At 42.2% G+C, this 16,906-nt stretch overlaps 1 protein-coding gene across 4 annotated transcripts in view; it reads right to left on the bottom strand.

Annotated features, from left to right (window-relative positions):
- The window catches only part of PAMR1 (peptidase domain containing associated with muscle regeneration 1), a gene marked incomplete at both ends in the record, with an annotated part of 56,700 nt that overhangs the window by 16,536 nt on the left and 23,258 nt on the right, over positions 1 to 16,906 (bottom strand). For 3 of the 4 annotated variants that reach the window (XM_082317057.1, XM_082317058.1, XM_082317059.1), the window contains 2 exons: positions 11,022 to 11,129; positions 15,254 to 15,471. In XM_082317057.1, coding sequence (XP_082173183.1) covers positions 11,022 to 11,129; positions 15,254 to 15,471 — 326 coding nt within the window. The remainder of the gene's footprint in view (positions 1 to 11,021; positions 11,130 to 15,253; positions 15,472 to 16,906) is intronic. The other variant, XM_082317060.1, reaches the window with a different exon arrangement.

Genomic DNA, 16,906 nt, shown 5'->3' with positions numbered 1-16,906 from the left:
TGACTATCTAGTAGTGGCTCTGGGGAACATTTTTGTATGTACTTGTAATATTGCTTTCGCATAAGGTGTGCTGGCATGCTCAGTGGAGGCCAAACATTGAAAATGGCCACAGAAACTGCACTTGGTAACAAGTAGAGGAGTAGAGCAGCTTCTGCTGTTATGAATCCTAGCATATGTCTTCTGCAGCAAAAGAGAGAGCTATGGACTTGCTTTAGGACCCTGGGTGCCACCATCCTAGCCAAACCAGTCTAATGACTGTCAGAGAAAGCCTGATAGAGACTGAAAATGGAGAAATTTAAATAACTATCCTCAGAAAGAGGACATTTTGTCAGGAGAAAGCCTAAATGACATTCTTTTCTCCAGTGAATGCTATCATGACCCAGCATGCTGCTAAAAGCCACAGCAGCCCCTGAGCCAGAGAAATGCTGTTCAGGGAAACTCAGCATCAGGATTTTGGATCCTGAGCTTTGGGGTTTCCTGGCTCCATGGTAGTGGCTGGCAAGTGCTCTGGAGCCAGAGAATCTGGAAGCCCCAGAAATCACAGCTCCAAGATGCTGTTGCTGGAGGGAGCATAACATGCAGAGTATGTGGAAGTGATTTTTTTCTCTTTCTGATTAAGAAAATAATAATAAAAAAAAATCCAGCAGAAATAAATTCCTTTGAAAATTTACTGCTATGAAACCATTCTAACAGAAAACTCTCAGCCAGCTCTACATACATACACTTCATGCAGCTCACTGATATTTGCAGTCGCTGCCTATGGCCAAGCCTGCTAAAGTCAATAGTGGTAAATCCCATCAGGTTTGACTTTTGGCCTGCAAGTCACTGATTTGACCAAATTCTTTTTCTTGGTTTAACTTTTGTTTTGGGGGCAAGTCTGATTACGTGACTACCTGAGGATCATTATATAACAGTTCTTAAAGCTTGTAATCTCTGTATTTCCATTTTTTTTTATAAAATTAGTGTCTGTCTGCGTTTTACTGCTGGGGAAGCTATAGCACAGAGCTATCAAGTGATTTACCTGAAGGCAAACAGTGAGTGAGTGGCAGAGCTAGGAACAGTCCTGTCATCTCCTGATACTCTTACTACTTTTACATTTAAACTGACCCAGCTTTGTGCAGAAATCAGCATTAAATAATTATACCATTACGTAAACCACACATTATTCTCAGCAGCAGTGTTTTGTATAAAGGTGATGGAGGCATAGCAACATTGGATTCATGAGGTCCTGCAGCACCTCAGAGCAAGCTGTGTAAGTTGTGCTGGGAATGTCCTTCTCTCTGTGACACCGTTGACACTCTCACTGAGCCTGCAATCATTTCAGCACAGGCTTTGTTCCTACAAGGAGCTCAATTCACAGTGATGGTACTTACGCTCAGGAAAGAGCTGGCATCTTCTGATGCTGCTCTCAAGATCATCTCTCAGCTCAAGCTCTCCTGAATAAATGGTAGCAAACGCTGCGAGATCCACCGTAAGGACATTAACCTTCTTGCCACCACCTCCCTGAACCACCCACCTCTCCCACACTGGAGAGCACTGCTGACTAGGAAGCTACGCACTGACAAGCAGCCCAGCTGTTCTGCTCCAGACCCTGGCAAGAGCTGGATGTGAATGAGAGCAGGACAGGCTCGATGGCATTAGCTTTGCTATGTGATCATCATTCTTCCCCACAGCAGGAACAGACTGCTGGGAGCTGAACCGCTTTGGAAGACAGGTGGTCTTGGTCAGGACTCTCTGAAGGAAATGCTTTCCAGGGGTGGTATGTGTTAACATGGGCCATGTCTGAGGGGACTGGTGAAGTCTAGCATGCTTGCTTGTCTTCTTTGTTGCCCCTCAGAACTTCTACTTGTTGGAGCTGGCAGGTTCTGCATTTTAGGTCAAAAAAGAGTGTAGTTGCAACCAGAAATTAGAAGGGGGTGAACAAGGAAAGCCAAGAGTGCTAAGGTTTGCGTTGAAAATTATTTTTTTTTAAAGCAAGGCTCTCAAAGCAGAGAACAAATACATGCAAACACTGCAGCAGATCCTGTACAGGAAAGGGCAAGGAAACCACTGTGATAAAAAGGTGTTCACAGAGCTGGCAGTGTTTTCTGGAATAAGGAGACTCTTGGACCTCAAAGAACAAGGATGCTCTGAACAGCTACAGCCACACATCCAAGCAGCATTGCTCTGCCTGGTCATGCCTGTCACCACAGACTCAGCAACAAGTGGCTGAGGCTTTAGGCAGGGGTCTCAGTGGTACCTCCAACCACTATGTTATCACAGGCACTTTAGCTATCTGCACTTACTCACTTGTGTTTCAAAAGAGAGGAAACTCTTCACCCTCCTTCATGCCTCTTGTGATGCCCCAGGACACAGTCTCCTAGCTCCATGCCCAGCTCCAGCCACAGCTCATGCAGAAATGCTGGGACAGACAATTCACCACAAAGATGTTTGGCCTTAATTTATCCCCCATGAAAGAGTCTTGGAAGTTTAAATCTTCTCTTATTGTTGCATTTTGCCAGTCCTCACATTAATCCTGGAAATGTCAAAGGAAATCATAACAAGAGCAGCTGATCAGCCAACCCCAAGTACCAGAGATAGATTTCCAGTCCTGCTCTCTGGGACCCTTCACTTTTGCAGTGGTTCCACCAGCTAGGAAAACTATGATGTAATCCCCACTGAAATCCAAATCTTTTCATTCCCTTCCAGCCAATTGGAACTCACCCCTGATGTTTTCCAGCTCCCTGCTTCTGTGAATGAGACCGTATCCATGTGAAAATATGTTTGGATCACCCACTGTGATTTATTCATCCGGAGGCAATTTGGAGGTTGTTGCTTACAATTAGCCACTTGATCTTTATCAGCATTGTTCTTAGCCCTTAGAAAGCTGTGTCTCTGGATACAACCTTTCCGGTACTTGGATGGCCTATTTAATTATACAACTGGACCTGTTTGTGCATGGGATACTGGAGTGAGTGAAATCTTAACGAACCTCAACATTCACTTTCTCTATCAGTGGCAAGATCTAATAGTTAGAATAAGTTCCCCAATGTGCCCCTTAGAAAACATCACCATATCACACTGCAGAAGAGAGCACTATCTGCTCAGGGGAAAGATTGTAGGGCAACAGAGAAGCTGATATGCTCATTATTATACCAAATTACAAAGGAGAGTAAATCATTTTGGAGATGTCAGGTTTCCAGATAAACAGGGACAAGCCCAGACAATGCTGGATGAGCAAGACACTCTAAAGAAATTCATATTGCTTTGAAGCAATGTTTGTGAATGTGCATTAACTGTAACAAGAAAACACCATTTAATGACAGATTAACCCTAGTGTAGCTGATATAATAGTTTATTCAGACTTTTGCAGGGATGAAGGCTGGTTTTCAGACAGAAAGGAAGATCTGCCATTGACTGTTTAAGAAAAAGAGATGGAAATTAACAAGTGTTGAGATGAGAGTGTAGGGAAAAAGAAAATTAAGGGAATTAAAAAGCAGGAGAGTACTAAGGAATCAGCAGGGCAATTTGGTTGGCTGTGAAATGCAGTTCCTGAGCTCTTGAAGAAACCAAAGAGGAGTATGGGAGCCATAAGAAAGAACAAGTGGGATACTGCCTGGTCATTTGTGTCATCATTCCTGCCGCCTGGGGCCACTCTGCCTTGGCAGTGTTTTCTATCAGCTGCAAACAGCGTGCAAGACAGTGAAATCATGCCCACAAGCACAACAAAGGGAACTGTGTAAGGTAGCTTGCCTCGGAGATGTTTGAGTGTAAAATCCTCAAGGAGGAACGAAGCCTTTGAATGAACTTTGGGGGGGGGGGAGAGAACAAAACTGTCAGCATCTAAGAATGCTGGTTATTCCAGCAAACTTTCAAAATAGTTTTAAGGTTACCCCAAAGCACTGCAAGAACATGCAGTCTGTATGCTTGCACCCCAGAAGCTATGAACAGTGTATCATCAGTAGTCTTCAGAGAGGACAAGGAGTGGTTAGAGGCAGAGACCCCAAATCTATAATCTGCTCCGGGCCCTTCTCTCACGTCTTCTGGCTCCAAAGAAACCAAAAGATACATCTCCTCCCCCTCAGCCAGAAGGCAGAAAACATCTCCGTCAGCAACTTATAACTATACCTGCCCCCTCTCAACTGTGACCTTTGCAAAAGGTAGGGGTGAGCCTAAAGTGTGCCAGTGATGCAGACAATTGGTTTTTTGGCCTGCATGCAGTTATTCTATGCTGAAGAGCTGATTTATGCCATACATTAGAGCAGACCCGTCAAGAAGACTTAAGTCTCCTAAGTGATGAAATGACAGGGAAAAGTATCTTTGTCCCATCCAGCGTGGCAACAATACCTGGAATGCAGCTTGGTCCAACCTGTCCTCCTGCAACACTGATTCATTCTTCTATACGGCAATTCATACAAGGGAGAATCCTGTGGATGGTTTTATCTCTAAGGCATGTTAGTAGACTGAGGAAAAAGCTCAGGATTGTTTTGGGGTGGGGCACGTGGAGATTCCCTATGAATCCATTTAATGTGGTTTAGAAATACACCTCTTTTCATATGGTAGGCCTGTCCTTGGATGGATTACATTAACAAAGAGACAATTTCTGATTTATTTAGATGATAGCAACGCCTGGGGCTATGCTCTGGGCAGTATACCATGGGTTTTTACCAGACACATTTCACTTTCTGAAAAACTAAAAAAACTGTATAGTTAATAGACACTGAGAAAATAACAAAGGAACAAGAGGAGTTGTCAATAAAGCAGATGTCCTGTCTCTTTCAGCCTTGCTGTCAGCTACACTTACTGGAGTTTCAAAACACTATAAAAATATTGTGAGATCAAACACTGCTAAATGGTATGAGCAACTTCCTCCCAGAGACTGCATGATTTGCCCAATCCAACAGTCATATTGACAGAGCTGAAGGAAAGAGCAGTCCTAGGGACCAGTTTTCTCCAGGCTGATTCACAAGCAGCAGTTGTTTAGTGATTGCTTCAGATGTTTGTAGCAATTTCCATCTTCAGCCATCAACCTGATTTTTCTCTTAGGTGTTTCTGTCCTCCTTTGGGGCATCTTGGCTGTTTGTGTAACAGGAGCTGCACAGATTTTATCACTCAGAAAATTAAGACAACCCAAAATTGATGTTAGGTTACCTTAAAGCACCAGACATAATGTTTGGTGATTTGGCAGTTGCTGTGTGAATTGTTCCAGCATCCTTCTAACCAAGGGAGAAACCTCCAGGAAATATACTGAAGTGAAAACTGGGAGCAGCAATCTCTACCAATCTCAAGCCAAGCCCTTCAGATTCATGCACTAGGCACTAAACAATACAGATCTTGCCTCATAAACACATGGTTCTCCTGGAAAGGAGTATACTGTGGGGCAGTATGGGGCAGCAAGGGTAACATCCTAGCAAACATCTAGCCAGCATCACAATGTTCTTCTGATCAGCTCAGGAGAACAAAAGAGGGCATTATCCCACCAGAACTGAACTCTGAAGGTGACTTAAAAACCTGTCTTAGTACGGCAGTACTATTGTCTTATCTGGCTTTGCAGAGACATGTGGATCACTGAAGCTTCTTGTTTGACTGCACTGGCCATGTCTTCACTGCAGGACTATCTCACCTGGTCTGAACTAACTGTCCTTCTGAACAGTCTTGCCTACAAAGACCAGTTTAACAAAGTAATAGTGCTCAAGGCACAAGTAGCAATACTACGTTGCCTCTCAGAGGCAGTCCCAGACAAGTTCTGGCTAACAAGCCACCTCAGAGAGCATCCTGCCTGTGTTCACACTACAGGGTTGCTGTATGACAGGCTAAAGGGTGGTGCTGGTTTAAGCTTTAGTCTGTAACCCCTAATGGGTCTGCAAAACCTGAGAACTGCCACGTTCCAGTTAAAGGTTTTTGCTAGTGTGTGGGTCTCAAGGCAGGTGAACCCTTGGATTGTGATAGTGAAAAAAGGCCACTGGCCTTTACTCCTTAGCAACTCCAGGCATATATGTGCTTTGGCAGCAGCAGGACTTGGGTTCTTATTTCCCACCCTATACACTTAAGCCTATAGGGAGGACAGTAGAAATGTGATGGAGAAAGAGTGGCATTAATCTCATCTCTTTGACATAGCCACCAAAAAAGCCACCTTGACACATGTGGGGAAGAACTCTGTCCCTTTAAAGAAGCTGTAATAAGCTATTTTCCACTGGAAAAAATAAGGAAAACCCAACAAACAACCAAAAACAAAACTATGGGAGGGCTAGGAATAGGGAAATTAAGAGTCATATTTCTTTCTGGAACATTTTCCCTAACTGGAATAGGACTGATTTCCAGGCCAGAGTGGCAAGAAAGGGCTCAGGGGCATTTGGTTATAACTGAAGTTCTCCACTGTAATCATGCAGCATAGGCAGGGTCTAATACATGTGGGCTGCAAATGGCACAATATATACCAGTGATTATAGACAATGATTATGGCACTCCTTGATACGTATTACTGAGGATCTTTCTGACAAAATTTAAAAAAAACTCCAAATGTTCCCTTAGAAGACTCTGCGTTACATGTCCATGGTTAGGTAAGAAAACTAGGTTTAATGTCCAGAATCTTTCCCCAGTGCCTCATCCTAGACTCTGCTGGGATTAAAACTCTGTCTAGCCTATGCCAAGCACTGACAGCTGGGCTCATTTCTCCCATAGCAGAACAAGGCAGGGGGTGAGGGAGTGTTAATGCTTTCTCCCTATCATCTTAAATATCAGTCAGTCAGTCCATTAAGGGTGAGGGCATCCCTAAGAACCAGCCCAAGTCACAGTTGTAAGGGGCCAGGAAGGATGGAAGGGGATTGTATCAGCAGTGGGGAAGGGCCTGAAAGCTATATTCAGAGGTCTGTTGGAACATAGTAAGGCCAGCCCTAGCAACATCAAAGTCTACAGCAAGGAGTTAGTTTATACAGCTTAGTCAGTTGGATTAGACCCTTCATTAGGATGCAGAACAAACCTCTTCTTCTTGGCACACAGGAGCGAGAAACAGAATAAAAATGGAAATCAGATCTGAGCCCTGAATTCCCCATTCAGCACAAGTTCCTCTTATTTGCGTAGGAACTCTAGTTCGCCTGGCTTTGTTTGAAATAAAGGTAACAGGAAATTTCAGGGCAGGATGAGGTCAAGGTCTCTTGCTTTGGGGCCAGCAAACCCTGGGAGGACTCTTGAGTCAGAACACCCCATCCTAGGAGGAGGACAAGCAGAGGAGGAGAGCATTTGCCATGGGGTACCAGCAGTACCGTCTCTCCACAGCTGCGTCTTCAGCAGGCAAACTCAACACTGAGACTTTGGAAAAGACCTCTCTTAGTTTGAGTTGAACAAGTAGTTGTCACACTGTACAGTACACTGTCAGTCACACTGACAGTGTGTCATTGCCAGTCTGATACTTGAGTAGATGTTTTTTAGCATGCAGAGGAGGAGGATGAGGCCACTAGTCAGCTTGTTACTTTTTCCTTAACGTGCATCTCTTGAGGAAGTTGCTGATCTGTTTCAGGGTATTGCAGGCTAAGACAACAAGATGATCTGGTTTGGGGTTTTTTTTAATGCCTCTGATTGCAGGATTATTTGCATTAAAATCTACAGAGGTCAGACATAAAAGCCTGAGTTTGACCTCAATCATGTCAGCATGGCTAAGGGATCACTGGGAGGGGTATGCAGGTATACTGCAAATTCAGTTTAAGATCAGAAAGAAGCCCAAGTATTTCAAAATAGGAATTAGTTTTCTCTACTTACTGTATCATCATAACAAAGTATGCTTATGTGTAAGATGGTATCTGTTGCTGGTCTCTAGGACTTGTCTTTATTGTGTTTTAGGGCAGAAGAAAGAAGGAAAGATCTGACTCTACTGGTTAGCATTTGTTTTACAATTTCCTATAGAGTCTCTGGAGTGAAATCAGACATATTTAGATAAAATATTTCTTGCCCTGAAACAGGACTGATTGAAATATTAACAGCTGTTAGAAAGACATGTGCCTGCATTTCACTTCATGCTGTTGAAGCCTTTAAATCATTATATTAGCCCCTCAAATTGTAAACAAAAAGATAATTTCCTGGCTGCCATAGTAGAAAAGAAAAGAGACTGATAGTTATAAGCAACCTGTGCCTTTAATTATTTTATTAATATTGCAAATTGTAACTGACAGAGCAATTAGGGTTGAATATTACTGCAGGAAAACAGCTTTACCAATGTTGACCATCCTGTTAAATAGATGGAATTTAGTTTAACAGAGGAAAAAATAGTTTCCTTGTGGTTTATCTCATTAAAGTGATTTCCATAATTCCACTAGTGATTCCCACATCTTTAAATCTAAACTTGGTAACAGACAAAAAGTCACAGTTGTATTGGGATGGTGACTTAGAAGATTTCTGATTCTGTCATGAAACATCCATTGCTGAATTTCTTTAATTTGGCCTTAACTTATTCCTCAATGAGATAATCCCACAGTCTCCCTTCCTCTGAAGTATGTCCCTCAGGTTTCTGTAAAACCCTTGTATCTCTCTGGGTACCTTCTGTTGCACCACCTCAAATCTTCTACATGCACTTAACATTAAGGTGCTCTAATTTTCTTCTCTCTTATACCTATTTTTCATTAACATAAATGCATTGACTTTAATGGTATTGTACCTGACTTGCTCCAAGAAAACCAAACTGAAAGAATCAGCATTATAGTGTCCAAAGTCATATTCAATATTCCAAAAGTGACCATTTTGTGATTGTTTTCTGCAGAAATAAATTTATTTCCCTTGGCTCCACTTCACAAGACAGCACTGTTGCTACAAGACCTAACAGACAGAAAGATTCTGAGCATGACATGATCTCCCTTTAACATTTAAACTGCAATGCTGTTCAGGAAACTACATGACTAATTTTTAAAGAATTACAGCCATGGATATTTTTTCCAGTTCTTCCTTTTGCTCTTAAAAATCAAATGAAACTTTAATTTTCTGCCTTTTTCCCCCCATACACTGGAAAATACTTAGGATACATTTTGGCAGAACTGAAGGAAATATCTTAAGAAAAAACTTCTTTGAAGCCAGAGAGAACAGAGATTTGCCATGATGTTTTCCCACTGTGAGGTTTGCTATTCACATACAAGAAAAAAAAAGCCAACCTTTATCTATGTTATGGAAGGCAGCAATATAGGTGCTGGAAAAAATATTTCCTAGCATAAGCAAAAGGCAAGCATACAGCCACAAACATCATAACGTAACAGTATTTTATCCACCTAAACTGTTCTTTCACAAATCAAACTACAGGATTCCTGTTAAAAATCTTACTGTATATATTTTTAAGTGTCTCCTCCCTTTTATTCTGTTACTACCTATATTATTCATTGTTTACAAGAAGACAGAAGTCTCATCCTATTGTTTGTCGACTTCCTCCTCTGTTGTTTGCTGTGTGTGTTGCACAGGTGAAGTTTCTACACTGGAATTACAAAAGAAAACTAGTAAAAGAATGTGAGCTTCATTTCTTGCCTTGACTGTAATGTAGAGCCTGCCAAAACTAGGGTTGAGGTTTGCTGGAACTTTAATTAATTTGAAATTTAGGTTGGTTCTGAACCAGACAGGAATCTTTTCTTTTTTTTAACTCTCTCCTAAAGACAGGAACAGAATTAATCTCACTGAGCAGTTGCAAAGAGCTCAGGAGTTTCCAATCCCTAAATGACCTGCTAAACAACTACTCACAAGAAAGAGACTGTTAGCAGAAGAGCCAGCCACATTAGCCCTGAGGTCAGAAACCCTCAATTTTCAGCAACCCCTTCCCTACAAAAAACATACCAGGAGTCTGTGCAACCTGGCAGAATGTGGAATGCTGTTCAGAACCAAAACTTTTTCAGGCTTATAGAAAATGTAAAACTACCTCTCCTCTGGTCTGCTGGGAGAAAAGTCAAGTCTTATGAGCTGCTTCTGGATCTGTAGAAATCAAAAGGTCTTTTATCTCAAAATGATCCATGCAAGGAGGTACCATGTCACCATGATTTAACTCCCCTGATGAAGTAAAAGCAATTCCAGGAGAGAAATCCACTCCTGACAATGGCACGTGTGGGGAAAAGATTTTGAAGTAGTGACGTTTGGTGTATATTGGCTGCTCTGACACAGAATTGAAAACTCTGCAAGCAGGCAAGGCATTGTGTGCCTTACGGCCAGAGTAATGCCACAGCAGGGCACAGTAAACCATGCTTTCTGTCTTGGGCCAAATATGATCCCAAGTGGATTTCACTAGTATCACTGAAATCCTCCAGGGTCAGCTGGAGCTCTAGCTCAGTGACTTTAAATATTCCACAATGCTCCTTTCAGCTAGTAGAGATGATACGGCCTTTATCATAGCATATATTGCACAATTCTTACTCCTTCTTGCTCTTTCAAGCCATGTTAGATGAAGACATTTGCTCAAGCATGGAGAATTAAATCACTAGAACAGACAATTGATTTGAATTCATTTGAACCCAGTTATTTCACAGTTTGCTTGGCAGGACAAAACCAGGTGTATGACTATACGTACAGTGAGGACGACCAACACAGATATGGACAGAATCTACCCTTTTTCATTTGTTTTGATCCCAAGTCTCTGTCATTCATGGTGCCAGAACTCTACCTTTCAGGTGGCTGTGAGGGAAGACAAACTTCCTAGGACCGACTCTGGCTAGATCATCCAGCACTGGGCTCAGCTGGGTTATGTACTTTTAGAAGAGAACAGCTGATCTACATGGTGGAACATAGCAGGCAGGTATATCTCTGTCTGATAAGGCTGGTCCATTACAAGATTTCTTGTGTGCTGTTTCCCAGCTCCAATTCTGTTTTACCTTTTTATGCATAGATATAGAACTCCAGAACTATTCAGTGGAAATCTTCATAAACTGCAAGCAACGTGTCTTTAAAAATGCCACAAGAAGCTCAGTGCATTCTCTGGCACTGTGACTGACCTAACCAACCTACATATCAATGACACTCCTAACAATTAATGGCCTGCATCAGTGACAACCCTAGAGGCTGGTCATACACACAGTGCCTGTACTCACAGTTTTCACAGCGATTCCCTGTATAGCCAGCCAGACAGGCACATTTGTAGGTACCGCTTTTGTCTAGAATGCACGTTCCATCATGAAGACATGGAGATGAAGAACAAGCTATAAAACAAAAGCAAGAATGTTCATGGTCTTTCATAGGATGGGGGTCCTATCTATTTTTCTTCATGATGAGGTAAATTACATATGCTGGTTAAAAGTCAGGAAGACACAGTAAAGGGCCTAATGCATGTCAAAAAGCCTTCTGCTCCTCTTTCTTACTTACTGGAGAGGGGATCTTATAGGGACAGACAGTTTTTTTTCCCAGCATTCATCACTTACTCTTACCATTTTCCTTTAACTGTAGTCAAGTGGTGAGAAAGGTTTGTGGAAGAAAAATAATTTACAGCAAGCTCCAACAGTGTTTAGAGCTTAGCCTAAAGACGTTTAATACGAACTTACATTTCTCCTGCCATTCATCCCAGAGTTTAGGGATAAGTTCTGGGATCCATGGTTCTGGCAGGTTTTTTAGGTCTCAGATCTTGTCATCCCAGACTTTGGGAGTTGCTTTGCCCCTGAGGAGCACTTCTTTTGATGTTGGGTTCAGGAAGCTCTGAATGGCCATGATGACCCTAAGTCTGCCAAGGAAGCTCTTGCACACCACAAATCTAGCAGTGATACATATCAAACTGTACATATTAGCATAAATTAATATCAGAATGTGTAATTGCGCCATTTAGTATCAGCAAATTCCACTGTGCAATAACACACACACTGTCTTTTGTGCCTGCTCTAAGGGGAGATGAGTGAGTAGAACATAATTTATTCTCAAAAATACAAAGAAATCATTTACACTTAGACTATTTTCCAAACTGAGTATGGGTTTTAGCAGACAGAAAGTAGAGCCAAAATCTCAAGATTTAGATCCAGTTTAAGATTCAAGTAACTCCAACATCTGAGGAGTTCAGGATCTGATGCCCTGCTTCACGTCCATCTTAACAAAACAAGACTCTGCAGCAAAGTTCACATCTGGATCCATACCAGAAGTTGAGTTCAGTTTCAGCTCACATTGACTACAAAACATATTCCTTGCCATCTTAAAGAATTATCCAAGCATGCTTGATAATTTACAGATTAAACTTTGAAATCATAATTGCTAGAAAGGTCTGCATGCTAATTCATTTACAGATCATCTTTGTCCTTCCATGCTAAATACACTGATTACTTTGGTTATAACAGAAATATGAATCTTTGTATGAGCCGTTGAGTGTTGCAACCGCGAGCAACCAGCCCTGGGGGACCCATGGTGAGGTTGTGTACTATTACATTTAAAGCGTTCCCTCTGCTGCAGTCCAGAATGACAGATATCAGAATCAGCAGTTTTCCTTGCAAAGACTTCACTTGAAGAATAATCTTTGAGTCTCTTGTATCTTGCTGGCAAGAGACAAGAAATATATAGATGCCACATACAGATTTCTCTGGAGGTTGCATATGGTGGTGTAATAGCAATTCATACACAGCTGGGCAATGAATATCTTCCAGGTCTCATTGAAGACTAAGGTCTGACTAAGGACAGTAATTCATTTGTTAAAACAAATCTATAGGTGACAATTGTACTGTATCCAACTAACGTAAAATATAACTGAGAAGGGGAAGAAGAAGCAGAAGAGCCTGTACAGACTGATATTTTGTAGTCACTGGTTTGAAGACAGTGAACTTGCAGCTTTTTCCTTGCCCCAGCTTTGTCTCATGATTCTGTAAAAGTAAGCATGTCAAGTGAGCGAGGATAAGTGCCAGATACTGTTCTTGAAAATGCCTGATACTCAACAGCACTAAATATTTTTCTTTTTAAAGGAGTCTTGATTTCCTGGCTTCAGTCAAACAACATGGGACAGTGCTACGAAAGGTTAAAGCCCCTATGTTGTGTCAAAGATCACTAGCTTGGGGGTACAGAAAGTAAAGCATTATTGAAATTCAATAACAGGCTTTCATCTAACTAGATCCAGCATACATCTAATCCCTAAGAGACCCTAATGCCTCCCCATCTGGCTCCCCATCCTTCTCATCTGAAGTCTGTTGAGTGACTTCTAGTCGCTCGTGCCAATTACTGGTTCCCATTTGACACTTGGCATGGGATGGGACCTGCTTCCAGACCAGACAGCACAGCAGGTTGTGTGATTTTGTCCTTTAATAACTACACATGCAGTGACCTTTCCTAAAGGGGATATAGGCTTTGCAGCTTATTTTGTATCAATCAAAACCTTTCTGGCAGTTGAACCAGTGATCTCTGTGCCGTCAGTGCCACTGCTTCAGCAAGCTATGAGTTATAAGCCAGTACAGACCTCAGAGGAAGGGAAGACAGAAAGAGAAGGAATTAATTTCTGACAGCACAAGACGCTTCTTCAGTCCTCTCCGTTACACCACTAAGGTGCTGGGGAGATCAAATCACCTCAATGGCCTGGTCCACATCCTCTAAGCACAAGTGCTGCTGCTGTCAACTGCAGCACAGGGAATTGCTCTAGCAAGCCCTGTACAATCTGTTCTGGGGACCTCGGTTTTTCCACAGTACTGTGCACAGAGGGAAATTTCAGGGGAAATGTTTCAGTTTGCAATGTGCTGCCAGAGCTTTTGATCCTGTGCTGCCCCTGCTTTCAATTCTACGCTGCCCCATGCACAGCGTATTCTTCCCCTAAACTGTCCTGCTGGCCATGTTAATGCTTCACATAAAAAGAAACTGGGAGTGTTTTAAAAGCCTTTCACTGCAGCTACACATTAGGCCAGAACAGCCTCATAATAAAGTGCACAATAAGACCTCCTCACAAACTCTAAGCAGCCTTTTGCAACATGGTCTGTGTGGATTACCACACTTGCAGCCACCCAGCCTCAGAATAATTACCACTAAAAATGGGGCGGAAATAAAGTGCTCAACAGTATTCGAATACCAAGTGTTCCCTGTTGGGCAGAGAAAACAGAACCAATTCAACTTGCACCATATGGAAAATGTTAGTTCCTTGAGTGTAGGCAGCCCTTATGCAACATAGCCCACACCACATTCATTTGTTCTATATCACCTCTCCTGCTGTAAGCCCAGGAGAACTATCAATAGCTAACTGCTTCTGCTATGTTAATAAAAGGTGCTAATAAAAGGTACTAAAGGTAACATTTGAAGAACAGGGCAGGCTAAGAAATGGCATAGGCATAGGCATAGGCTGGATGCAGTATCCAGCGGTATGCACATTTCAGATTGCCAGTTACACCCCTGATCATTGTTAACAGCTGATCCACTCTAGGTTTGTGTATTTATATAAGGATTATATAAACTAACTAAACTTCCTCAGCCAGATATACCCTCAATGACCTCATGAAACGTGGGTCACCAGGGTGTGTGGAAGGGAAGTTATGGTGAGTCATAGAACCTGCAGGGTTTATCTATGGCAAAGCAGCACACTGATTAGCCTTCTGTGCCAGGAGTACCGTGGATAGATTTGACCAAAACTCCCTACATAGCTAAATAACGAAGATCCAGGAAGAGCATAGAGGCTGCTTCAAATGCAATGGCAAAATGAGGAGCCAACTACACTTTCAATGTTATTTTGCAGCCAGAAAGAAACGATGGAAAGCAGTGTGGGGGACTCAGTACTAAATACTAACAAAAACACAGGAATTCTGGAGCCCTGCTTCTGTCATTCATAACACTGAGTTCATCACAGAATGGGAAATGGCTCTTTTTTTTTTTTCTTAAAGAAAATAATCTGTCCTTTGTATACACCTCTTTTTTTAATCCCTAATGGTATGATACATGAGCCAACATAAGAGTTATGTCAGGGCATTTTCACAGCTAATTATGAGGCTTTGCATCAGGTTTTTGCTAACTGAGACAGTGATTCTCCTCCTGCACACAGCATTGAGCAATTCTGCACTGCAGATACACATGCCCCTTCCTCTACTTCCTTCTGTACTCTTAAGTTCTCAGATTCAAACAGAAAAGTCTCACAAAACTGCAGCTTTTCTGTGCTGGCTGATGTGCTTGTTGCTCTTCACACAGGTAGAAGGAATTCAGTCTTTGTTGGAAGAGCCTCACATTCACATGCCATCTGACGACTTTTGAATCTTCCCTGCACTGACTTTGTGTAAGTTGCTGTTGGCAACACAGCATGAAAGTTTTTAATGAAGCAAAACAGGGAGAAAGATTAGTGAAACTGAATTAATGAGAATGAGTGGCATGTTCTACTTTTGGATTATTTTACCTGTAATTTCTTCAAAGACAGCATGAAATCCATCAAAGTTCTTGGATCCATCAGACTGGAAGAGGACATGGAGTGAAGACCCGGTGCTTCGGATGGGAGGTGGCCTCTCATTTCCACAGAATTTCTTAATTATTCGGCTGTCCAAATTGTCCCCATCACGGACCTCCACATAGTCATACTGGCACATGTAGTCAAACTCCAGGCTCAGCATGGAAAATCTTGGGGAACAAGGATACACAGTCAGACTGCATACTCTCACCTGTGCACCCTGACTCTGATTGATTTGGGTGTTTAGTTATGTTAGTGCCTCCCCCGCTTCAATGAATCAACAAGTCCCTAATCACATGAAGTCCCTTTCACTTCATCTCAGTTTTTGCATCATGATCCTTGGAAGCCAGCTCAACTCTACACAGTTGCTCCATGAGAATATTTAAGTGGCAGAACAGTGAAGTCTAAATTGGATGTCATATAGTCTGATCACATGCATCAGGTCCCTAACCACATTACAATGTTTGTTAGAACTTTCATCTAGGGTCAGACACTGTAGGGGGCATATTTCTGTCCTGGCTGTTTGATAAAATTGTTGTATTTCCCCTAAATAAAGTTCTAAGTACTGAAAGCAACAGCATCAAAGACCAAGGCTCAAAAGCTATTTACATTGTGATGTTCAGAAGTCAGCAATTAGGAGTACAACAGAATTAGAACAGAATTAGAAATAGGCAGACAAAGGGAATCCGAAACACTACAGCACGTTTTGCATTAGAAAGCAAAATGGTAGTAAATCCCCAATGTCTGGGCACTTGCTCTTCTTTTGAGGGCAGAAATAAGGGACAGGAGTTAGTGCAGAAGGGAAATATTTAAAGCCTTTTCCCACAATGTCTGTCTTTCCTAGCTTTGATCCAGCCACTCCACGAGGCTCTTGTTCATTAATAGCAATGTTATATGCTGCTGTTTGAATTCAGTGGGGCACAGAGCCAAAGCATCCCACCAGAATATGAATGAGAAAAAGAGTGAGAAACACCAAGTGCCTCTGGAGAATGAGCAATGGCCAGGGGTGCTGGGCCCAGCCTTGGTACAGCAGATAAGAATGAGAAGATCTGGGCCTGGGAGAGGCCATGCTACTAACTGTTTAGCAGAATATTTTATAAATCAAACTTCTTGTGTACTCAATCTTCCTGACAACTCCTAAAGCTGCAGACGTGTATTTAGGATTAGACTAAATTCCCCACATTGCTTACTCCAGTGTGGGCCTAGTGATTTGCAAAGACTGCATTTTCACACCAAAGAGGTGAGACAAATTTTGGATCTGCTGCTGGATCTCACAGTCTGAAGAGACAAGAGAGTACTGGAGCCTATTTCCTGCTCTTCTCTTCTTGGGACTCAGGCCCCCATGTTAAGGAGGCCCACACGTTATGTGAAATGACCTTTCTTTGATGACTCATGAGCTGACTTAAGAGGCCTCTTCACTTAATCACCTTTGTTCAGGTCATATGGTTGGTTTTAGAGCATCAGCAGTACACTACATACAGAGAAATGAACAAGCAGTTGTAGGAAGCTACAACAATGGAGCAGAGCCCCTCATTTTTTAAATCATCTGATGGAATACAGAATAAGAATAAAATGGCATCTGCTTTTAATATGCACTAGAGAGAG

The sequence above is a fragment of the Platalea leucorodia genome (genome assembly GCF_965183815.1).
Source record: "Platalea leucorodia genome assembly, chromosome: 7".
NCBI lineage: Eukaryota > Metazoa > Chordata > Aves > Pelecaniformes > Threskiornithidae > Platalea > Platalea leucorodia.
The sequence above is the reverse complement of the archived record's forward strand: the minus strand, read 5'-3'. Positions and strand labels throughout refer to the sequence as shown.